General features: G+C 38.9%; 1 protein-coding gene across 3 annotated transcripts; it reads right to left on the bottom strand.

Annotated features, from left to right (window-relative positions):
* Window positions 1–94: 94 nt before the first annotated feature.
* Window positions 95–25,133, bottom strand: Il7r (interleukin 7 receptor). 3 transcript variants are annotated; one of them, XM_057789758.1, is made up of 8 exons: window positions 24,891–25,133; window positions 20,313–20,451; window positions 11,302–11,459; window positions 7,676–7,833; window positions 6,124–6,292; window positions 4,637–4,730; window positions 3,301–3,376; window positions 95–2,932 (listed from the first exon to the last, which is right to left on the bottom strand). In XM_057789758.1, the coding sequence occupies exons 1-8, from the start codon at window positions 24,970–24,972 to the stop codon at window positions 2,420–2,422; spliced, it is 1,389 nt and encodes a 462-aa protein (XP_057645741.1). In that variant the 5' UTR covers window positions 24,973–25,133; the 3' UTR covers window positions 95–2,419. The 3 variants fall into 3 exon arrangements, with proteins under 3 accessions (XP_057645741.1, XP_057645742.1, XP_057645743.1); XM_057789759.1 differs by lacking the exons at window positions 20,313–20,451; window positions 24,891–25,133 and adding an exon at window positions 13,210–13,263; XM_057789760.1 differs by lacking the exons at window positions 95–2,932; window positions 4,637–4,730 and having other exon boundaries at window positions 3,297–3,376.

Genomic DNA, 25,133 nt, shown 5'->3' with positions numbered 1-25,133 from the left:
AGCAAGGCCTGTGTGGAACTTCAGGAACCTATGTATGAGTAGTTGCCACAGTCACAGAAGACAGTACAGCCATATAGAATTCCTTAGCATTTAATGAAACGTGAAATGATAATACACACCATACATTTTTTTTTTTATGTAGCAGCTCTACAGGTTACTAATAATGCATTTGAGAAACAGAGTCAACTCAGACAACTTTACTGTAGTGGATGCTGGATGTTTCAGAGAACACCAAAGGAAAACTGCTGAGATCACAAAATATGTCACCTGAGTTGTATCAATTCTGGGTTCCTTTCTACATATTCTTAAGATTTTTGACAGTTCCAAATCATAGCTACAAAAAAAAAAAAAAACCCAAACACAAGCATGCACACCTGAAATAGCCCATGCTTGGATTTGAAGGCACAAATTCCCATGGATGCCTCAATGAAGAGAGAAGCAAAGGCTTGTAGAATATTAACTGACTAATTGGAGAGTCCCTGGACCCAGGTGTAGCTGATTGATCAAACTGGATGCCTGTTTCTCATTATTTGTTTTTATCGTTTTTATTTCACATTACTTGGAAGTAGCAGTTGGCATCTCTGTTTTGCATATTATCTCTGACCAAAAGTTTTGATTTTCCAGTATGAAATGCAAGAGGGAAACTGGCAGAACCAATCCATAATGTCACGTTACACGCTGTTCCTGAATACATATTTAAGCACTAGCAGCAGTTGTGGTGATGTGAATATAATACATGGATTTAATACATGACCAGTCAGACACACCAAATTCAAATGACCAGTGTCAACACTGAAACAGAGGATTTTAGTGCTAAGGAGCTCAATGGTGTCCTTCAGTTACTTCTTATTTTCTTCAGGAGATTGGCCATATATACCAGGGATACAGAGTTTTGGCTGGCAATCATGAGTTAACATTTCAGTTTGAGCAGCTTACCTATCTTCTTTGTGTTTTCATGAGTATAGTCTCAGCTGGAACACACATTGAAGTGTTCACATTCCCTCTTCCCTGTAGTTCGGGCAGCATCCAAGGGTGTAGAACCTGGGGTAATTTGTCATGGCGTCTACACACATAGGAGGGCTATTCCTCTGCTCATGGGTTAAATGTCACACTCTTGCAGACTCTCATCAGCTCCTTCTATGCTCCCATATGGAGGCAGGTGGATGGTAGCAGCAGGAGGATCATGGTCTTGATAACTGACTCTGGAATTTCTTGGCTTCTAACTGTTTACTTCTATGGTTGGTTTTAAAAAACAAACAAAATCAAATGAGCTTGGTGTTTTTTTTTTTTTCCGACTTCCTTTGATACATGGTCATGGCACTTCATACCCATAAATACATTTTGTCCAGCACTTTCTTCTTCGTAGCCACTTTGATTAAAGTGACCACACATCCACATCTTTCTGAGACAGACCCAGTTTATGCTTGCTGTTAATTGTCTCTGACTTTCCCTTTCCAGAGTGGCACAGTTTGGATAATTACTATTTAATCACCCACTTAGTGGTGATGTTTGGCATGAAAGACTAGCATAGGTTCATGGCAAGGGACGGCTGAAGTTAGAACACATGTCTCACCTCCTGGAGAAAGGAAAGCTTACACAATTACTTAAAATATTTATTTATTACTTATTTATTTACGCAGCAAACACTTTAATGATTATTGTTGAGCATACATTTCAGAAACTCACGTCCAACTGCAACAAGTTAAATAAATGTTTATAATATACAAAGAAAAGACAACCAAACATAAACGTAGCTGCGAGTGTGCCTTGCACTGAGACCAGTGTTTCCCTCCGTTACTATAGCTTCAGAATTCCATGTTTAGAGAATGGTATTTAGGAAAAAATGAACTCCCACCTCAAAGAACTAAAAGGCTGTGCATGATTCTGGGCTGAACAACAGAGAACACTAGAACACTCTGGTAGTGCAGGCAGCATAAAAAGGAAAAGAAAAGGCTCGAGATGCCCATTAACACTCTATGTTTTAAGGAAGCAGGATTTTGACCAAGTAGCTAAGAAGCCAGCAAATGGGGATCAGTGACGGCAACTGTAGTGTATGGAGTATCTATGGCAAAGAGTTTATCAATTATAATGGATGAATCCACATTGCCATATTATTCTCTCTTCCTGCATTCATTACATCCTTCTATCTTCCCCTTAATCGTCATTTGAGTTTTGTTCCTATTTTTTAATTGGGCAACCTGAACTCTTAGTACTTAACCAACAAGGCAGAAACATCTTCTTCCTGTTTTATGCAAATGCTCCTGAGCTAGGAGATCAAAATGACCTCTCAGAATGTTGATGATGTGCAGCAAGGTCACGATGACTTTATCTTCTGTGAACTATGAGGGACAGGCATGCTAGGCTTTTCATCCCAGTGATCATTCTGTTTGTGATGGAAGGGTCTCCGGTTTCTCATAATTCATTTGTTTTGGTAAAAACTAGACATGGTGACATATGCTTCTTCTTGATTCAGCACTGAGGAAGTGGGGATGGGCTGTCTCTGAGAAACTGGCATCAGGATTCCTGGCTGGAGAGGAAATGCCTGAGGGAGGGTGCCATTTGTGTTCCCAGGGCTTGTCAGCAAGTCTTGGTACACAGGAGGCCCATTCCTGTCACCATCTCTGTAGTCAGGGGACAGAGAGGAAAGGAAGGGAGGAATGTTGCATGTACTCAGATTTCTCTCCAGGAGTCTTGGGGGTGACTCTCTTCTGAAAGTTTCTGGTGTGCTGACTGAAATCTCCAACAGCCGGTTTGGGCTCTGCACAGCTGCTCCATGACCCTGCTTCTCCAGCTCCTCAGGGGGAGAATGAGGCTGTGGAGGATTATTGCCACTTTGCAGAAAGGTTTCTACTTCATCTCTGGATTGAATGCCATTCACCTCATGAATCTGGCAGTCCAGAAAACTTTCAGGATTGAAACTCACATTCAAATTCTGTAGAGAAATCCAGAAGCATTAGTGGCACTGGAAAGAGGGGCTATTAGATATTTGGTTCTGAAAAATAAAAAGACATCTAAGAAACTTTCTCAGGAAAATGTACTATGCAATGCTAGAAAATGGCCTGCTTGCTCTTCTGCTGGCTCCACATCTGCCTGAGCTGTGATACTTCAGGTTTGAATTGAACCCTGATTGTGTTCCTACTCCCTGTTCTGTGCATCTCAACTTTATCCCCCAGTATCTTACAAAGAGCCTCACCTATGCAATACATAAAAGACCAAAAGTTGAGTTTCAGTTTTCTCTTGTCTTGAACATTCTTAGACAAAGTATCTTCAGTATGGTGTTTCTCCAGCAGAAGCACTTACCTTTTTTGGTTTCTTACATAGTTGTTCCAGAGTTTTCTTATGATCAGGGAGACTGGGCCATACGATAGGTTTAATCCTAAAAGCAGAGAACATTCATAAGTTAAACAAATGGCAGAGGGAGAAGGCGCAGAAATACATGGTTCTCTTTGTTTGAGGGAGATTGTATGAACAGTTTTCTGGTACTGGCTCTGCTACTATAAGGTAGCAACTGTGCACAGGTGTCTTGTTTTCTGTGGGCAGTATCACGCACTTGATTATAGGAACGAATAGAACAGAACTAATTGCTATTGGTGTATGGTGACCAAGACACTAATTATGGGAGTGAGGTTTGCAGAGAGGTAGTATTAATGTTGATATGGAGCTAAAACTTGTAACCTAATCTTTTCTATTCAATGTCTATATTGTCGTCTGACCCATTCTCTTTATTGGAAGTAGCTGTTTTGCTTTAATTCTAGTGGGAGTAGGGACTGTGCTCTAAGCTGTTCAAGACATTTATTTTATGGTAATTATTTTTTTCCATTTAGGACACAGTTTGTCCTAAGAATGTGTGTTCCTATGCTGAGGGCACCTTCCTAGAACACTGGGTAATTTCATAGCAGATGACTCTACCACAGTAGAATACAAAAATCTTGTGAATTTGTGTACAGGAAGTCATGACATCAAATATACCCCTCGTTAGAATGTGTAATTCCTCCTCTGTCCTCAGGAGGATGTGGGGAAAATATTTGGAAATTCTTATCTGGGGGGCAAGGGACTAGAGAGATGGTTCAATAAATAAGCTGCTTGCAATCCAAGCATGAAGACCTAAGTTCAGACACTCAGTGATGATGTATGGCATGGGAGAGACAGGTAGCCACTCAGATTTACTGACAAGTTAGTCGACCAAGTCACTGAGTTCCAGGTTTAGTGCAAAAGCCTGTCTCAAAAAACAAAGTGGAAAATTGTTGATTAAAAAAAAAAATCAGTGTTGGGTGTTGGCTGCCTGTAGGCCAGCACACACAAGAACACATAGACAGATAGATAAATAGACAGACAGACAGACACAGAGAGAGAGAGAGAGAGAGAGACAGAGAGAGAGACAGAGACAGAGGGAGACACAGACAGAATATTTGGGGAATAATGTTTGTCTTACACATCTAGTTTATATAGTTTTGCTTCTTCTGAAATCAACTACATAAAATTGACTGGGATCTGAGAACAGGATGGAATATATTTGACATTGTAATTCTTGAAATGTCATGTTTCCCTTTAAAATTTTCCAGATAAATAAGTGGGACATGAGTCCTCCTTTCTCTGGCTTCACACAATTTCCCTCTTGATTATCAATGAAAATCACCTTTTTTTCCATAGTACACAGGCTAAGATGACCAACAAAACCACAGAGAAAAAACTCAGAATGCTGATACTTGGCAAAACAGGATCCCATCGCCCTGGAATACAAGAAGAGATCATGATTAGCATTCAGTAAGCAAATAATGTGGGAATAGATATGGTAGATGCTTAGGATGATTTGAATTTACTTAGGTACACAGTTTTATTGTTTCTTGAATGTTGGGAGCAGTGAGATCCCAGATCCTGAATTTCTTGTAAACAACTTGTTTTCCCCGGATCTGAGTGCCTACAGCTGCTCTGAGCACGAGACCTTCAGGAGTTCCTGATGGCAGGAGAGTGGTTTCTGGTGGGTTTGGCTGGGGCGTGGCTATTTCTATATAATCTGCCCCTGAACACAATAAAGAGAGCATTCCTGGGGCTTTGGTATCAGTGTTAAAAGGTCTGCCTGTCGGTCTGTCTCTGCGTCTGTATTCTCAACCTCCAGCCCCTTGCCTGAAGCTCGCGAATTGGGGTCTAGCACATATAACGCAGACCGGGGTCGCGGTGGGCGGCACTTGAAAATAGTTCTTTGAGAGACAGGAAGAGTGTCTCTGATCTGAGTGACCATGGCAAGAGCATCAGTCACTTGAAATGTAAAGATGACATTTCATGATGGTCTATAAACCGGTATCCAGCCGGGCGGTGGTGGCGCACGCCTTTAATCCCAGCACTTGGGAGGCAGAGGCAGGCGGATCTCTGTGAGTTCGAGACCAGCCTGGTCTACAAGAGCTAGTTCCAGGACAGGCTCCAAAACCACAGAGAAACCCTGTTTCGAAAAACCAAAAAAAAAAAAAAAAAAAAAAAAAAAAAAAACCGGTATCCAACTGCCAATACCCCCAAAATAAGTTTAAGAGTTGAAAAGATTAACGTTCACTCTGAAGCTACAGCAAGTTCCAAAATGGTAGTGTGAAGCTGACAGAGCAGAAATAAACTCCATCCCCTCAAAGGAGTTCTGTGTGAGGTGCTTTGGGCACTTTCCTGAGACATGTTCTCTGGTTTCTCTGGCAACTGGTATTCCCCATACCCCATAACATCTTCAGTAAACTGGGAAAGGATTTTAGTAGATGGGCATTCTGGCCTGGTCACTTGTTATTAACAAAGATATTACCTAGCAAAGAGGGGTCACAGAGAGATCAGACATGATCCCTTACAAAGACAGAAATTGTGGTGAGTAGGAGTTCCTACAGATTTCATTAGTAGATTCAGGAGATTCTGAGACAATGGCATCAAAGCAATTTATGTCTATTATCAGGTACAATGACCCCAGCTCCCATTGCTCTTACTCCAAACAAGTGGCAAAGAAGGCAGGCAGAACATCCTCCAAAGAAAGAGGAAGAGGCTCCCCCATGTCCTGACCTGTGGGTATTTACATCAATCTCCTGCTCACTCCTTGCTATACTTTGGTATATGAAGCCTTATGGAGGGGACAGAGATTCTACAGCCGTTGCTTACCTGGATTCCCAGGCTCTGGAGTTTTGAAGGTAGAACTTGGACTCCAGTCACTCCAGAAGCCTTTGAAGTATCTGGTATTGGGGATGGATCGGACTTTGATTTCATACACGGTTTTAGGTCGTAGCTTTCGCTCTAGGATTGTTGTTCTTGTATTCAATAAATTGACATGCTGGGGTAAAAAACAACGGACATTGCTGGAGGTCAAAAGACATGTTGCCTAGATCTCTCGACTCACTTTAATACAAACTCTTTCAGTTGTGTTGCCGCTCTCTTGAAGTTCTTTCATATTTCTTAAGTGAAGGAGTTCAACTATGCAAAAGATTTGGCAGCAGAATGAGGGACAGACTCAAAATGATGCCAAGAGAGGCCAAATACTGGCTGGTTGGGTCATTAGCTGAATTATCATCTCCTGCTTTGGAGTGTCTGACTACCTTTAGGCTCAGAGCTACCTCTTCCATTCCAGTATCTTCTCTTTCTTTCTGTCTCCTTTCAAGGCAAAACAACGGGTAGTGAACAGTAACCATTTGTATCAACAGACCATCTATTAGCAGTTATATGGTAACTAAACACTAATTTTGATGCGACTTACAATTGCATTTATGTTTATTGACACAAATAAACCTACAGGAGAGGGTAGACATTTAATTTCCTTTAAAAATAACCAGAAAATCAGCTGATTGTCTTGGAACAATTTATTCATAATCCTTCTTCCTCCTACTAATGTTGTTTTTCCACTGGTGGAATCTTCAGATGATTAATGAGAGAAGGTAGGATGAAGATTACCCAGTTTATGTATGTGTGTGGAGTAGGTAGAGAGAGGTGGCAGATGGCAAGGACAGGAATGCACAAATATTTGTAAGTGGCACTGAGAGTAATGACGATGACCAGGGTAAAGGGGCATCAGGCATAAGGAAGCATTCTTTATTCTTCAGAAAGAGAAGCCATCTTTTGAAAAAAATATCTATGTGACATAGGGAGGACAGGGGTTAAGCTGGAAGGGTTAAGCAAAACCCAACTACCCAATATTCTCTGAATCTCTCCCAGCTCGTCTCCTAAATGGATGTTAAGAGCAATAAGATCATTTTAACCTCAACAGACTATGAAGAAGCCAGCTAAACATCTAGAAAACGAAGAGCGAATAACAAACTGTTCCTTCTGCTGCAGAATCTTTAGACATTAAAATAAAAAACAAGAGACAGACAAGACTTCTGCCCCTTTTTTCTTGTCTGACCTCCTGCTGTCCCCAAAAATCTCAGGCAGGAGGGGAAGCTTTGCTGATTCTTGGTTACACTACAGAGAGTCACAGTTTTTCTTGATTACCTAATGGACTGTAGACTTTATATAATGAGGATCAGGTTTGTCTGAGCTTGTGTTATCATCTAAATTCTAACCATAAAGATACAATTGAGCCAGTTAGATAATGAAGAGTCAAGAAAAATGCAGGAGTTATGGGGTCTTAAATGAGTATGATCCCAGGATCCTCTCTGAGTAAAGAAGAAGTTCTGAAGACAAAACATGATGATGTTTATTTTATAAACATGGTCTACATTACCGTCCAGTTATTTTCACCCTTTTCTGGGCGGTAGGCCATGTCATGCATTAACTGTTTTACATACTTCTTGTTTGAGTGAGATGTATTAAAGGTCACCAAAAAGTCGCTTGCTTCTTTTCGATAAACTACTTCTAGGCCAAAAGGGGCTTCAGGTTTAACTGGAAAGAAAAAGAAGTGAAAATTGTGAGTTGAAAACATCATAAGTACATTTAAGCATTTTCTTATATTTTTTCATATTAAAATATATTTACATCATTTCTCTTTATCCTGTCCTCTCTCTAAACTTTTTCATGGCTCCCTTGCTTTAGTTCAAAGAGGTTTAGTTTAATTCATGACCTCTTTTTTATTAATAGTTGATAACTATACTTTTAGAAGTCTTTCTGCTCTAAAGCCCACCCCTAGGGCTTTCTGTGTTAGGAGCTGATAGTTCACAAAGCCAAATCTCTTTTTCCTTGATTCACATCCAGACAGCGTTGCCAGCCTTCCTGTGGCTGGTGTGGTCTTCTGAGTGTTGTGAATACTTGGAACTGTACCAGTTCTAGTCTTGGCAACCAAATCCTCCCTTGTGTAATTCCCATCTTGGTCCATTTTTATATACCAAGTCTTTTGGTAAAGATGATTGTGTCACACTGTAGGCAGCAATGGTATGTGTGAGAAACAAACTTAGGGTATCAGACCACATGTTCATGAATTGTTTGTTTTTGTGGGTGGTAATGATTTTACACACATACACATACACACACACACTTACCATCATAATACTAGATGCTACTAATGAGCTCCAAATTAAGAGAATTGCAAGGTCACATCTGAGACCTCTGGACCTGATCTCAGATGCCCCTGGCTTTGGCTAACAACTTCTAGAATGACCTCCAGACTTTCTCCTTGGTCAGTTTTAGTCAAATTAGCCTATTGTTCCATAATCCTCTGCCTGTTGTTTGCCTGCCTCCTAGAGTTGTTGCTCAGAAACAATGTGCCGTATAAGGTACACACCTCAAAGGAGAATGCTCTAAGCAGCACAGACCTAAAGTACTGAATTTCTAGTAAAACATCTGGATCATGTTAGATATTCTCCTTTGACCTGAAACAATTTTATTTTATTTTATCAATATACCTAAAACAAAGTAAGAAGGCAGGAAGCTGCATCTCCAGCCTTAGAGGCTAGGAGGATGTCTTACTTGAGGTTTCTGTTGCTGTTAAGAGATACCATGACCACAGCAACACTTATAAACGAAAACATTTCATTGAGTGGGCAGCTTACAATTTAGAGGTTCAGTCTATTATTAACATGGCGAGGAGCACTGTGGCATGCAGGCCAACATGGTTCTGGCTGTATCTTGATCAGAAGGCATCAGGAAATGGTCTGTCTCACTGGGAGTAGCTTGAGCATAAGAGACCTCAGAGCCCACCCCCACAGTGACTCACTTCCTCCAACAAGACCACACCTTATAATAGTGCCACACCCGTTGGGGTCCATTTTCTTTTAAACCACTGCAGGGGACTTGATGAAAGGGAAGAGAGGGAGAAAGTTGTCGGTGGCCAGGGTTCTGGTTTGAGAATTCAATCCGGAGGATTTACTTTAAATTTGTGGAAATGATAATTCAGTGACTGAGATGCCTCCCGAGGAGCCAGGAGAAAATAACCCTATGAAAAATACCCTATCACTTTTCATCCTACTTGCTCAGGAGTGCAAGTACTTTCTAGTGCCATGGCAGACACCCACGCCATCCCTTTCACACAGACTTGTCCTACCAGCAGTGTAAAAACTCTAGGTCACCTCACTGCAGCTCACATAAAAAGTTAATCTTGTGGTCCGCTGTTGGGAGGTGCAATGTGGTCCTTGATGAATACTAGACATTTGAGAACTGGGACCATGGATGGGCAGGTATCTCTAGATCCTGTGGGTGTGGTCTGAGTGCTCCAAATGACTGCAGAGGCTTGTGTGCTTAGATTGACACATTCAGGGATGACAATAGATTTTCAATTAATGTTGTAGCACTTTCTCAGAGGGTCAAGAATTGTTACCTGTTCTGTTCATTCTCCAAGAAGCATACCTTTGAAGTATAAATGATGAAACTTTAAATAGGGTGCCTTTGTGCACTGATCTATAGGAACCTCGCGTCTAATGAATAAAGACCAGCTTACTCATGCTCAAAAGTCAAAGATATTGTCCTTGCCTCATCTGTCACTCATGCTGCTCTAGCTCTTGTTATTGCGTGGTCAAACATGTAAAGGCAGCCATTTGTTCAATATTCCCTTTCTGTGACATCTGCTCTTCTGCTAAGATAATTGTTCAGGCAGGGAACTTCTACTTTGATTCTTCGTCATCATAGTTAAACAAAGCTGAGGTAACTTTCTCACTTTATCTCATATCTAACAAAAACTGCTCTGTTGTCTTTACTTTTAGAGTAGTGAAAGAGGTTTTGAGAATAGGGGAAAATAGTTCATAGCCTTTAAAAACAGCAAAACTTGTATTTATATGATCGCTCTGGACATTTTCCCATACATATTCACTTGTGAATCTCCAGATACAGAAAAATACAAATAGCTAACATGTCATGACACTAACTCAAATTATAATTTAACTCAAATTATAGCTTCTTTTACTAGTTATATTTAACAAATATAATTATGTAGTCTCGGTCAAATCAATTTGTATATGTTTCATTCCTCACTTAATCTCTTTGGAAATTTTTTTATGTTATAGTTCATCATGGCTGGGCTATGGTCCTTACTTTTTAAGTTAAATGTCAATCCAATGGTATTTTAAAACATGACTAAAATTTAAGTCAGTAGATTTTGAATGACACAGATTAGCTTTCATAGAGTAGGCATTGTTAAATCTGTAAAAGGCCTTAAAGATAAAAAGTAGAATTTTTCTCTAGAAACAAGTCTGATTCAAGAATGCAATATATTCTTGTTTCTTGCCATGAGAATTTGGATTCAAGTCTGCAACATCCACACTTAACCTGAATTTATACCCTCTGGCTTATCATTAAGATTTTGAATTTATCACTGCTTCAATCACAATACCCAGTTTTGAAAATTAATCTGCCTTTCATGTCTCTCTTTCTCTGTCTCTCTCTCATCTCTCTCTCTCCTTATCTATCTTCTATAATCTATCTATCTATCTATCTATCTATCTATCTATCTATGCACCCATTTATCTCCCACCCATAAGTTCTCTTCCACCTGCGTAACTCTGACAAATACGGAAAACGTATATTTATTTTTTAAATGATTTGTTAATTTAGTTATGCAAATTTAGACTGTTATGTGAAATGGAGAAAAAATTACAAGGCCTTCATGATAAATAAATTCAAAACAGAAAAGCTGTGTGGGGAGATGAGAGATGTCTCTGCTCCAGTTACATTCCTCATACTGAGGTGTGTGTCCACCAATCTGTACGTGTCATGTCAAACACCCTCTTTCAATCTTCTCAGAATATTTCTCACAGTAGGAAGTCATGGGTCAAATTTTTCATGTATTAAAAAGAAGTTAGAAAAGTTGCTGTTGACTATTACGAAGTGTTTGCGTGATCTGCCTATTTTTAACATACTGAAAATTAAGACGTGTCTGCAGCTATCCAAACCATGGCAACAATACTTTAATACACAGCTTCTTACCTATCATGGCTATGTCCATATCTTTGCAAAATAAATTCCTTTTTCCAAGCTTCACACATATATTGCTCCCTCCAATCAGTAGGAATCCTTTTGTCTTTATGAAATATTTATCTTGCAGCTTATTAAGAGTTAGGCAATCCATCTGTAAAAGAGCCCCGCTGTAGAAACAAAAAGCCAAAAGTCTTTATTCAGGTAGGAGTATCTGTTATGCAATAAAATGACGTATTATACACATTTAGCTGTGTGAATTCATCTTTAGTGTCTACAAATACATAAGTAGGTGAGCTAATAGTGCAGAGAAAAATGGGATGAATGAAAATAGGATAGTTTCCTGCTCCATTACTTTTATTATATGCAAATTATCTGAAATAGTAAAAGCTTGCTTGTGGAAATTGGGAGGAAAAAAATCCATGTAGTCTTTGGACTGATCATTGAGAATCAAATACTTGGTTTAAATAATTAAGGAATTGGTGGCTTTGGGGATAAATAAAAAAAAATCAGTGCTATAGGAAATAATGGTGTTATTGTTCATATAGTATTAAAGGAAATGCTAAACTGGTTGAAAAGTTTATATACATAAAACTGCATATATTTAATAAATAAACTAAGGGGTTTTCACAGGGTTTTTGTGTTTTGTTTTGTTGTAGAAGATAGAAAACTCTTTTATATAGCCTTGACTAGCCTAACACTCATTACAGAGATCAGGCTGACCTCGAACTCACAGAGATCTGCCTGCCTCTACCTCCATAGTGCTGAAGGCATTTACCACCATGCCCAGTGTCATAGGGACTTTGGCTAATGAAACTCAACAATATATGTCAAAAAATAAAAGTAAATTTGGGTGTGGTGGTTCAACATTTAGGAGATTGAAGTAGGGGGGTTGCTTGGATTTGAGTCCAGCCTCATCAAGGGTAACTTCTATGGCACTATGGGTACATAAATTATGTTACCAGTATGTGAAATGTCAGAGGAGACACCATTATATATTATTCAGATATCAAAACTATAGGTAATCTAACATTTGTGAGGGTTAATATAATAATTTTGTTGATGTGAAAGTATTTTTAAAATTACAAGTTAGTGAAACTGAGCCACATATAAACTCAGTATCTCAATAAAAATCATATTCATATTAACTCATACCTTCACAAATAAAACTATATACCTAATGGTTACAGGCTGCTGAAATCTATCAAATGTCTAAAAAAGAGACAGTGCCTATACCCAAATGATGCACACTCATAGTACAAGGACATTTGATCAACTATGTTCATAGCAGCATTATTTGCAATAGCCAGCACCTGGAAATAACTTAGATGACTCTCAATCAAAGAATGGATAAGGAAAATGTGGTACATTTACACAATGGAGTATTACTCAGTGATAATAAATAATGACATCTTGAAATTTGCAGGCAAATGGATGGAACTAGATAAAAACATCCTAGTGAGGTAACCCAAATACAGAAAGACAAACATGGTACGTATTCAATAATAAGTGGATATTAGAAATAAAGCAAAGGATAACCAGCCTACAGTCCACAGCCTCAGAGAAACTAGGTAACAAGGAAAACCCTAAGAGAGACATGCATAGATATCCCTGAGAAGGGAAATTACACAAGATCTTCTTAGTGAATTGGCACCATGGGAGGAGGGTGGTGGAGGAGTGGGGAGGAGAGGAGAGTGGGAAGGAGAACATGAGGCATAGGGAAGGTCGAGTTGGGTGAAGGACAGAGAGGGAGAACAAGGAAAGAGATACTTGGAGCGGGGGAGCCATTATGGTGTTAGCGAGAAACCAGGCACTAGGGAAACTCTCAGGAATCCGCAAGGATGACCCTAGCTAGGAGTCTAAGCAATAGCGGAGAGGGTATTTTAACTGCCCTTCCCCTGTAACCAAATTGATGACTACCTTAATTGTCGTCATAGAACCTTCATCCAGTAACTGATGGAAGCAGATGCAGAGATCTACAGCTAAGCACTGGGCTGATCTCCTAGAATCCAGTCATAGAGAGAGGAACAAAATGTTATGTGCAAAGAGACCGAGACCGTGATGGGGAAACCCACAGAAACAGCTGACCTGAGCATGTGAGAGCTCACTGACTCCAGACTGACAGACGGGGAACCTGCCCAAGACTGAACAAGGCCCTCTGCATGTGGGTGACAGTTGTGCTGCTTGGGCAGTTTGTGAGGCCACTGGCAATGGAGCCAGTTTTATCCCTAGTGCATGAACTGGCTCAACTTTCCTATGGAGAAAAAAATTTGGTCAGCCTAGATACCGGGGAGAAGGCCTTGGTCCTGCCTCAAGTGATATGACAGACTCTGTTGACTCCCCATGGGAGGCCTCACCCTCTCTGAGGAGTGAATGGGGGTGGGGAGAAGGTGGAGGAAGTAGGAGGATAGGAGGGAAAGGGAACTGGGATTGGTATGTAAAATTCTAAAATATTAAAAACAAATAAACAAAAAGGAGAGAGATAATGCCAATATTACAGAAGTTCTTTCCCCAAATAGAGATGATAAATGTAATTCTTTGAAGTAAGCGTAAACTTGGCCCCCCAACCTAGCAAAATATATTATAGGAAAGAAAACCATCCCTAAAAATGTATGTGGAGGTCTGGGGATATGGCTCTCTTGGTAGAGTGTTCGCCTAGTTTGCTCAAAGTCCTGTATACCTGTAATCCCAACTCTCAAAACAAGGAAGAAAAATACTAGAAATTCTAGACCATCCCCATCTATTTAGTGGGATTAGACCAGTATGGAATATATAAGACAGGTCCTTTAAAATTTACATGCAAAGTTCTTCAAAATCATAATACTACTAGACTACAACAAGTTCAGTAGGTTCGGCATTCAATAATCAATTGGCATAATTCACCACATTAACAGAATAAAACTCTAAAAAGTTAGGCATTTTTAATGGAAGCAAAGTTTTTTGATAGAATCACACATTTATTCATGATTAAAACCATCCCAACAAACAAGAAGTAAAATAAAGACACTAGTTTAAATCAATAAAATGCTATTACAGAAAGTTAACATAAAAGACAGAGGTAAAAGATCAGGACTGGGAAACAGTTCTCTTTGCATACACGGGATGTTCTCCTCAGTTCACAAGAGAAGGGAAGCAAATACAAGTGTGTGCAGATTTGAAAAGAAGAAACCACGTTTATTTGGCAGAGAAAAACTATCTGTTCACATGGACATTTTTAAAGATTCCTGACATGATTATAGGAATGAGTTTAATTCATCAAGGCCATCAGAAAATGCACAGCTGTATTTTTATGGGTAAAATCAAAAAATTAGAAAATGAAGTTTAAAAATGATGGTTCCTTTGTGATGATGGCAGGAGAATAAAAGACAAAATTAAAATTTATAAAAAGATATTCAACGCCTTTGTATTGGAAATTGCAAAGCGTATAAGGGAGATATTTGAATAAATCTAAATAAAAGGGAGCTATGTTCATGTGCAAGCAAATTAACTACTGATACATTAGATTTTCCCCAAACAGATTTATATACTGTTAATCAAAACCTTGGCAACACTTTAAAATTATAGACTTACGAAACAACATTGAAAAAAGTGTATGGCTCTTATGTGTAGGACTCAGTATACCTTATTAGAATTAGGATCCCTAATCTTAAGCAATTTTACACTTTTTAGTCTAAATCTACTCTTTGAAATATAAACATAAAAATGTGAAAAATGATCTTTTCAATTTTGAGAGTAACCATGTTTTGAACACATAAAAAAAAAAAAAAGAAAAAAGAGCATACTCATGTCATTCAACAAAGAATTCACCAAACCTTAGTTTCCAGGACTTATACCCCTTTACACACACACACACACACACACACACACACACACACACACACACACACACACACACAGAGAGAGAGAGAGAGAGGAGAGAAAATGCACACACACAATCTCTGTTTCTCTCTCACACACACAGACACACAGAGACACACACTGAGACAGAGAGACACAGAGAGAGACAGATACACTCAGTCTCTTTCACACACGCATACACACAGACACACAAGCACACACACTCTCACACTTACACACTCACGTGTATCTGGTTTGTGTAATCAACTTCTACATTCTGCCAAGACCTCTACTTCCAACTGAGCCCAGGTTTCACTCTCTTTAGAATGACTAAGCTGACCCTGAAGAACGAAGAGCTTGACCAAGAAACAATCTCATGAGGACACTTCTCAAAAGGAAGGAAATTAAACTTGAGGCATGTGAAAAGAGGAGCTAGTAATCTTTCTTTTATTCTGCATAATTTATTTTTATAGTGAGAATATATAATTCCAGAAAAACAAAAATTCTTTGTTTTCCTCATTACTTGCTTGCTTTCTTCTTTGTTGACAGTGCATTTTGTGTGTGTGTGTGTGTGTGTGTCTGTGTGTGTGTAGGGAGAAACTGCACTTAGCAAAATGTGCTAATCTTAAATAGATTTATAGATTTTTTGAAATGTGTATGATATGCAGCCATCAGTCAAGCTCTAGTTATAGAGTATTTCTTTTGAAAGGTTGCCCAGCTTATGTGCGGTAGTTAATCCCAAGCCTAAGGGGAAACCAGATCTCTCTCTTCAAGTTTTCTTTTTATTATATTAAAAAAAAAATACCAATCCAAATTTTCACTCTCTCCCCTCCTCCCATTCCCTCCACACACCCTTCCACCCCACCCCCCTCTACTTCTAAGTGGCCCCTCAGTCTGCCCCAGCCATAAAACTGTCAACCACATTCATAGGGACAAGTTTGGTCCTATGCTTGTTCCTGTTTTGCCAGCCGGTAATAGTTCTCATCAATTCAATAACATTACTAATGCTTCATACTTGATTTCTTTCGCTCAGGCACATGCTGAGGAATTTTATTCTAGATGATTCTTATCTTATGCTTCATCTTTATAGTTACCGAGTAGCAAGTCACTGTATGAATATGATACAAAATGTCAACCTTTATAAGACCATTCCTGGCCTCTCTATAGAAAAAGGAAGGCATCTGCCTGGCTTAGGCAAAGTGAGACATGGAGGCAAAACCAGATGTAATTATTAAAACTAGAGATGGGTAAAGAAGTTAGGTTTATTTCTTGACATATTTATTATTTAAAAACATTCTTTAAAATTCCCCCTGCCAAAATAATAGTTTTTGTGAACTATCTGTAAGGATGAGGAATTGTCCAGCCCCCACCTCCTGCTGCCAACCCCAGAATCTCTAGGTACCGACGTGTGTGTTCGAATGCAGTGTCCTTACAGAGATTTATCACTCAGAAAAGAGTAAGAATTGAAAAGCAACAAGGTAAACTAGACACAAGGGAGCAAATGTGAAGTGAGATAGACTTCTAATTGATGCACTGTTGTGATCTGCCCTCACTAATAGACTTCTAATTGATGCACTGCTGTGATTTGCTGAATTAGAATAGAACTGAAAGCTTTGGGGGAAATACCAACTTCTGAGCTGGAGTTACACGTGCAAATATAGAGAAAACAGAAGTCAATGGATTTTTTTATGCCAAAACTTAAAGTATCTTTATAAGTAACATATGAGTGAAATATTCAGTTCTTGGGTCCTGAACCTGTAGCAATTTTCTGGTATTTTAGAAATTTTAACTAGATCACAAATAGTATCAGTCTACTCCCATTTCCCAGACAACGAAATTAGCAAGTGTGAGTAATAAGAGATTCAATGTTTTTGTTTATGAACCTGGGCCCCTTGTGGGCGGCTCCGATATCTAAGAACTGGCCCTATGGAGAGGAAGCCATGCTAGGAAACAAAAATAAACAAAGCAGATTATTATGACCAGCCTTGGTTTGTGCTATTGACCTCCCTTAAAAAACTGGAGAAATCTATCACCAACAGCGGTAGAAATCTTGGTGCGCTTGCAAAATGTATTTGGTTTCTAACTGTGCACTGTGTGACTTAGGGATCATTTTAGACTCTACTATTCAACACAATAGCCTCTCTTCCACATATGTTTGTAAAACACATGAAATGTGATTGGTCTCAATTGCAATATGGTCTAAATGTAAAATGCACACTACATTTTGATCATTTTCTATAAAACGAGCATAAGATGTCTCAGCATGCTATTGATTAATAATTTTTAATATATCAAATGAAAAACATGTTATAGTTAATCTAATTTTTCTTCTGTTTTGGAAGGTGAATGGCTAGAAAAGACTGGTGAGATGGCTGAGTGGGTAAAGGTTCTTGTCTGAACCACAGAACCCACGTAGTGTCAAGAGAGAACTAAGATTTTTGCAGGTTGTCTCTGGCCTCCACATGCACACAGTGGCACCTGTTTATTCTCATACACGCGTACACATATATCACAACCACAACCACTAAATGTAATGAAAATATGGAATTTTTTTTTTTTTTGGTTTTTCGAGACAGGGTTTCTCTGTGGCTTTGGAGCCTGTCCTGGAACTAGCTCTTGTAGACCAGACTGGTCTCGAACTCACAGAGATTCACCTGCCTCTGCCTCCCAAGTGCTGGGATTAAAGGCGTGCGCCACCACCGCCCGGCTGGAAATATTTTTTAAAAATTGCTTCAAGAAAAGTCAAAACTACTTATGTGCCCATAGATTTATAGATTGTACTGTACTTGTTCAGCAGAACTGTATCTGGCTATCTAGGGTAAGAGAAAGATCACAGTTACTATCCAAGTAGTACATACACGAGTCATGATTTTGATCTTGTATGAGATGCCTTGGGGCATGAGTGCTAAGCCACATTCACAATTCTGGTTGTGAGAGTAGGGGTTGACTGCTAAGGATCATTTAACCTAAAGCTTAATTCCATTTCCCTCTTCTTACACATCCAGTCTTGTGTAGTTTAATATGATAGATGAATCTGTCTTCTCTGTATAAACAGATGTTCAGACTGAAGGGCAATTATATTTATACGTTCTACAAAAGCTAGTTCCCTTTCCACAAAGAAATACACAAATTCTGAACTCTTTAGCTACCATCTTCTCAACCTAAGAAGGTACATGAATATCCTACGCAAAGTGTAGACACCTTATGGAAATGCTAATTCTCTAGAAGTTACTTGTATCTATTTGAAGTCAGCATTCTGTTTCCCACTAAATAAACCTTAAGACATATGGTACAGGATATCTGTTCAACTGGAAAACACAAATGGATGCTCTGTCAGATAAACTCAAGACAGTAAAGGACAATTGGTGACAATGGGCAATGTGAAAGAAAGTGGGTAGAAAGGTCAGTCATGGCTTGCTCAAGCGACACCACAGTGTTTGCTACAACCCACTGAAAACCTGGTTGGAAAACCTAAAGTCAAACTTCTGTGTTGAGGGGTCTTTTTTCCTATTCAAAAGTGAGAACATTGTTTAGATGAGTTATTTAACTGATTTAGCAAGTTAGTTGGAAAACTGATTCTGGACACCCGTATTTTGTTTTGGTTTGAATGTGGGGTATGTATATATACATTTTTGTGTGGGTGCATATGTATGTGGGTGTTTTTATATTTACACACATGTGTAGGGCAGTGGTTAACACCTGGGGTCTTTCTCTTTCATTCTCCACTCTATGCTTTTTCAGCCAGAATCTCTCAGTGAACCTGAATTTCATTGACTGGACTGGTCCCGGCGGAGTCGGAGTGTTTTTAAAACGCTTGGACTAACTTGATTAGCCAATAAGGATCCACCTATCTTCACAGCTCTCCCTCCCACCCCCAACACACCCCAGGGGTGGGATTCCAGATACCACACTCAGCTTTTACAAAAATTCCAGGAATCCTAACTCAGGCCCCCTTGCTTGCATAGCAAGAAATTTACTGGCTGCTCCTTGTCTCCAGAGCCTGGATATCTATTTTTCTGCTCTCCATAGAAAGCATGCTATAAACGTGCAATAACAGAAACAGACTGAGGACATACTGTGGCAAGCCAAATCCAAGATCTTGTTCATCCATCGACTACAGGGAAAAGCTGTGCCTAGACTCAAGAAACTGCTATAAACTCAGGAAAGTCAGAAGCTATAGCTTTTCTGGGTTGTAGGTGGCAAAGGACTGTCTTAGTGATCACGGAATTTAAGCCTTCTTTTAGTTCTGCATATCTTGACATACTTTCCTCATCCGGAAACTTACCAAGAAAATGAGGTCATCTGATATGAATTTGGAAATAGCCACAAGTCAGAATTTCATATTAGAGAATTTTTTTTCAACTCACCAGAGATAATAACCCTTGACAAATGATGACTAGTGGGCGAGGGAAAAGATAAAACTTATAAGGTTTTATTTTACCAATGTTCAGACCAAAAACTTTGCTTGCATTTTCTTTCCTTTAAGGCTACATAAAACCAAGAATCAACTTGGTCTTATGAACTATTGGTAAATTTCCATTGATTCTATCATCTGAAATTAAATTGTTTGAAGAGGATGGGTGATATATATATATATATATATATATATATATATAGAGAGAGAGAGAGAGAGAGAGAGAGCGAGAATTATCATTTAATGTCCTTCTCCCATGAATAATTAAACATTGGACATTTATTTGAGCTCTTTACACATATTAATTGTTTAACACTATATCCTTCCTATGAGATCCATTCTCTAAATTTTTAGATGAAGCTTTTGAAGAATATATGTTACAAAACTTGCTGCAAATCAAAAAGTTATTAAATATAGGCACTGAGAATGGACTCCAGGCAACTAACGGAACCTGAAGCTATTCCACTGTCCTAAAGGAACGTTCTAAGAGATGTAGTCTCTTAACTACTGTGACCATGGACAGATGAATCTCTGAGAACCACAGTACCATTTGTGTTTTTTTTTTCCCTTGGGAACTACCAAATGAAGTGAGAGTTGCTTCACTTTAATTTTTGGCAATGGACAAAGTATTTCAGGAGGTTTTGAGACCCAATAAATGTTAGCATTTGATATTTAGGACAGACACTCCGTCCTTCGCAAAGTGCTGAAAGGGACACGTATAAAGAGAGACAGGAGATGAATTTCTAAGGGCCATTGAAACCACCACCCTCACCATATCTGTAGTTCCAGGTTGGTGCTGTTGATGTCTGGGTCATCAAAAGCACAAGTCAGAGAATGCTGGCTTCCATCCACTTCCAACTGGCTGTAGCACCAGAAGGAGTATTCGTCAGCTTCTGCATCTTCTACGTCTCCTGGGAAGAACAGAACACAGCTGTTGAGGCAAATGAAGGCATCAGTTAAAAACCTGATAGCCCTTAACAAAATGTCACTGGCATGGCAGACATGAAGGAGAGCTTATAGTTTATATAAAGAATCAATTCCAAGGACAAAGACAGTGACAAAATCTTAGCGCACACGCATGAGTGTGCGTGCACACATGCACAAACACACACACACACACACACTCACACACACCAAAACTCCAAAATGTAGGTGCAGAGAACAGAACACTCTAACTGAAAAACTTACCATACTCAAGGAATAAGTTCCAGGTGCATTTTAAGCTGTTTTATCACTGGACTACTATTTTAGAAAATTAGAAAAAGCATGAAAAATCCCTCTTCCCTGTTTACATCAGTATATCTGAATTTCTTTGCTACATTTTAAAACTGTATTTAGGCTAAATTCTCCACTTCACATGATCTAACATATGTAGGAAAGCCAAAAGCCTGGCAATTAGGAAGGGTGTTAAATGATGGTGAACAGGCACTCTGTGGGAATGTAAAATGTTGAAATTATCTTTTATCCATACTGAAATGTTTACATAGTTCAAAGAAGAGCTTCTGTATTTCATTCATATGCCCCCTAATCCAATGTTAGTTTTCATTACTGGTCTTCATTTGTTCCCTTCCAAGTATTATTTTCAAATGAAAGAGATGATAATAACTATTTCAGTTATAGGTTCACATTTTTACGAGATTTCCCACTGTGCCCTAAAAGGGCATCACAACTAAGAGTGATATCGATGCCTCCATTGTGTGAATTGAAAGAATCTTGTCTTAAATGACTGACCTAGACAGCTCTGACTATAAATTAGTAAACCCCAAGGGTGCCCAAGTTTGTGCCTATGTGATTAGATTTTTGTTTTCCTTTCTACTGTATTCTATAGGTACCAGAAAGTAAGAAATGGAATTTTGTGTCTGTGTAGTCACTTTTGTAAACTGCAACTTATTAAAGATATTATTTGATTTCTTAATCTGAGTTGGACAGCCCACGATTAAATAGGTATTTGTGTGTATAGATATAATATCATATTTAAGAGCAGAATAAAGTCAGAAAATCTTTCAGCACATACATTCCAATAAGGACCAGGAAAATCTAGAGCAATCAAAGGTTTATATCACAATGGTGGAATATGTAGAGCCTCTGGCAGCTTTCAGGTGCTTAATCTCACCCAAAGCAAAGATTTTCATGCTTCTCAGGGTTTGATATGCTCTCAGAACACACTAACAACGGGCCCCACCTGAGCGACTTAGCAGCTATATGCAGTTTCAATTGCTTTTTCTTAATTTAAAAACCCCAAAGATCTGTGGAAAAGTTAATGAAATTGGCTGCGAACAGACCAACCAGGTAAGTGACTATTCTAAGCAATAAATCTAGACAAGGATGGTGGATGCTGCTCACAGCCACAGGCATTTAACTTTCCTTTTCCTTTTTTCTTTGTCTCTTTTTGAGACAGGGTTCCTCTGTGTAGCTTTGTAACCTGTCCTGGAAATCACTTTGTAGACCAGGCTGGCTTCTAACACACAGGCATCTGCTTGCCTCTGCCTCCTGAGTGCTGGGATTAAGGTCATGCACCACTACTGCCTAGATGGCATTTAACTTTCTAAGCTTTCCCTGAACCTAGTCATTTCACAACCAGAGCATCAGCAAGTTTCTTTGCACCTTTTCTGTGTATGCTTTGCCCATTGACAGGATTAAGTAACAAAGGAGCAGCCCCTATTTTAAGAGTTCATGTTTCGAAACATGCTCATTTTTAATTTTCTAGACTTAGCCATCTGCCTCTCTGAGCTGTCACCCGAATGGAATGGCTCTGGATGGATTTGTATATCCCTACACAGCAGCTCTCAGCTCTCATCCTGTCTTGTACTTTGCTTTTACTTGAGCATCTCACCAACTCTATATAATGGTTATGGATTACTATTTGGATTTAGACATCTCGTGGGTCACATTTATTACACAGTTTACTCATCTTTGACATGAGCAAGAGAAAGCACACTTCCAGCAGATGTCAGGAATCAGCTAAAGGGAGGACTTCTGCAGACACCAACCAGCCAGTCTGGCAAAATATGTCTCAAGTTATCTCACACAATATGCAAGTACCTGATCATGCAAATTTTCCTGGAATCAAAGCACCTATGTTTGAACACACAGTTAATTGACTCTTTAAGAGGTGTTGTTAGTGGGGCCCAGTTGCTCTGTAACCAAAAAACATTCCCATAAATGCTAGTAAAATCACATGCTACTGTGGGAGAATATTCACTTAATGTGAGGTGAAGACCTCTTCACTAAGAGTCATGTACACAGTGGTTGAGTGATGTCATTTTGGGACAGATGTTCACGTGAATCCTCACTGTTCTAACTTCATAGCTGTGTCCACTTTCCATATACTTGAACTCCCAAAGCTCAGGTTCTGATGCATATATGCACTTTGTAGGAGCCATTGAATAGATCTATACAAAGGTTTCTCTTAGATCACCATAAGTCCTCCGTGAGGGTGAAAGCTCTCTTATCAGTCTTTGAGAAATCAAAATGAAAAGATAAGATGTGAATTATAATTATGAAAATAAACTCACAACACTGGGAGTTCTTTTGAAAAACTGATCTATCAACTGCATCTATTTCTGCTGTTTTGACATTACATGGATTGAGTTAATGTCTTAAGCATTCAATAGTCAGTATCCTTAGTAGGCAAGTAAGTAGCTAAGCATTTAATGAAAATTCTAACTATAGAAATTTAAAGCATTTGGAATACATTTTATAAGCAAGGCAGTGTTTTTTAAAAGATTTCTTCCCACAGGATGATTACTTGGTTAATGGTGTTAACTGTTGGGGCCTTTGATGCTTCCTATGTTTGTTTCAATCATCCTCATAGTTATTAGAAAACTAACTTTATCTTTCAACCAACAATAGTAGATTACTTGTTAATTCCTTCAAGCACAAAGCAGAAAGTATTTTGATATGATTATGTGATTGCCTCCACGTTTTTTAATAGAATATATATATATATATATATGTATGTATATATTTTGAAATTTAAAAGGTTGAAGTAAAAATCCAGTTTTCAACACGGATTTTCACTTCTTTTCCAAAAAGTATGGTCAACAGGAAGAAATCGTGGTGAAGTATTGCACCAAACAACAATAAAGTTCTCATGCTTCCTGCCATGTGTTTGCACACATTTAACATGAGACCGGGGACTCTTCCTCACAAAGTGACTCATGCTCAGTCACATTGAGAAATGTCACTCCTCTGACAATTCTCTTAGTGAGAAAAAGCAAGGGATTTCCCATCCTTACATATACTAGGCAAATGGACACAAATGTCAAAGGCTTAAGAAAGCATGACTAAGGGAACTTAACTGAAAAGAGTTGAGCTGAGTCATGAGAGGCTGACATACCCCGATACTGTCTATAAAGAAATGAAAACCTCTGTATTTTGAGACAAGCTTGCAATCTGTAACTTAGGCTGGCCTGAAACTCATGATCTTCCTTTCTCAGAGTCCCATGCTCTGGAGTTACAGGTATGTGCAAACAGGTACATTCAATTAACAAATGCACATGTAGGCCAGGCATGGTGGTACATGCCTTTAATCCCAGCACTCAGGAGGCAAAGACTCTGTGTGTGTGTGTGTGTGTGTGAAAACAACTTAATTTGTAGAAACAAATGGGAGGTTCAACTTCAATGTGGCTCCTGTAACCTTTAGACACTTTTGAGCATAGCCTTGTAATTATTAGAATGCTTAGTTTTGAGGTGTTGGATCCAAGGGTTTTATGCATTGCAAAGAGAATTACAATGGCCATATGATCGATTTGCTGAATACAAAAGCAATCCCATGTATTTCAAATAAGACTTTACTCAGCACTCTACTGAATTATTCATTAGCAATCTAACATGAATCTGTGAAAGCTAAAGTTATATAGAAGCAATACATTATCAAGTAATTCCCATGTTCTAGGCACCAGAAATAAAGTTCTGGTGAATGCACAAACCCATTGCTTCTGATCATTCATTTATTGTGAATATTTATGGTTTTAGAACTCCATAAGCAGTTCAGCAAAACAAAGATAGCTTGATTTTTTTTTCTGGCAGGTACAATTCTGGAAGAGATTCTCCAACAAGCACAATCAGAAAACTGATATGAGGCTTCTCTTCTGAGATCACCAGCCTCTATCCACATTTATGAGCCAGAGTTTGAGTGAAATACATTACTTCTTAACAGTCTTGTGAGTTACAAGCCATCTGCAGTATTGTCTTAAGGTCCTTTGTCCTGGTGATTAGTACATGAACATAATCAAACACATGTTAAGTTCTTGCTGTCCCGCTCCAGCCTGTTTAGAACTGAGGAACCTGTCCATATATGCTAAAGATGATCTGAAATCCTTTAAGAAAGAAGTTAGAAATGACTCACCGTTCTGTGCATTGCCACTTTCTCCCGAAACAGCTTGAAATAAACAGAAAACTGTCGCAAAAGTTTTACCCAGAACCATCATTCTGGGAGAGAGAAGAGAGAAGCACGCTTGTGTGTGCAAATGAATGAGAGAGGGCGAGACTAAACGAGCTCTGTGCCTACTTAACCACAGACGGGGAACTATGAACACATTACAGAAGGCAAGTGCCAGAAACAGGAAGTCTGAGCAAAAGGATTGCTGCT

The sequence above is a fragment of the Chionomys nivalis genome, chromosome 15 (assembly GCF_950005125.1).
Source record: "Chionomys nivalis chromosome 15, mChiNiv1.1, whole genome shotgun sequence".
In the NCBI taxonomy this organism is placed as follows: domain Eukaryota; kingdom Metazoa; phylum Chordata; class Mammalia; order Rodentia; family Cricetidae; genus Chionomys; species Chionomys nivalis.
The sequence above is the reverse complement of the archived record's forward strand: the minus strand, read 5'-3'. Positions and strand labels throughout refer to the sequence as shown.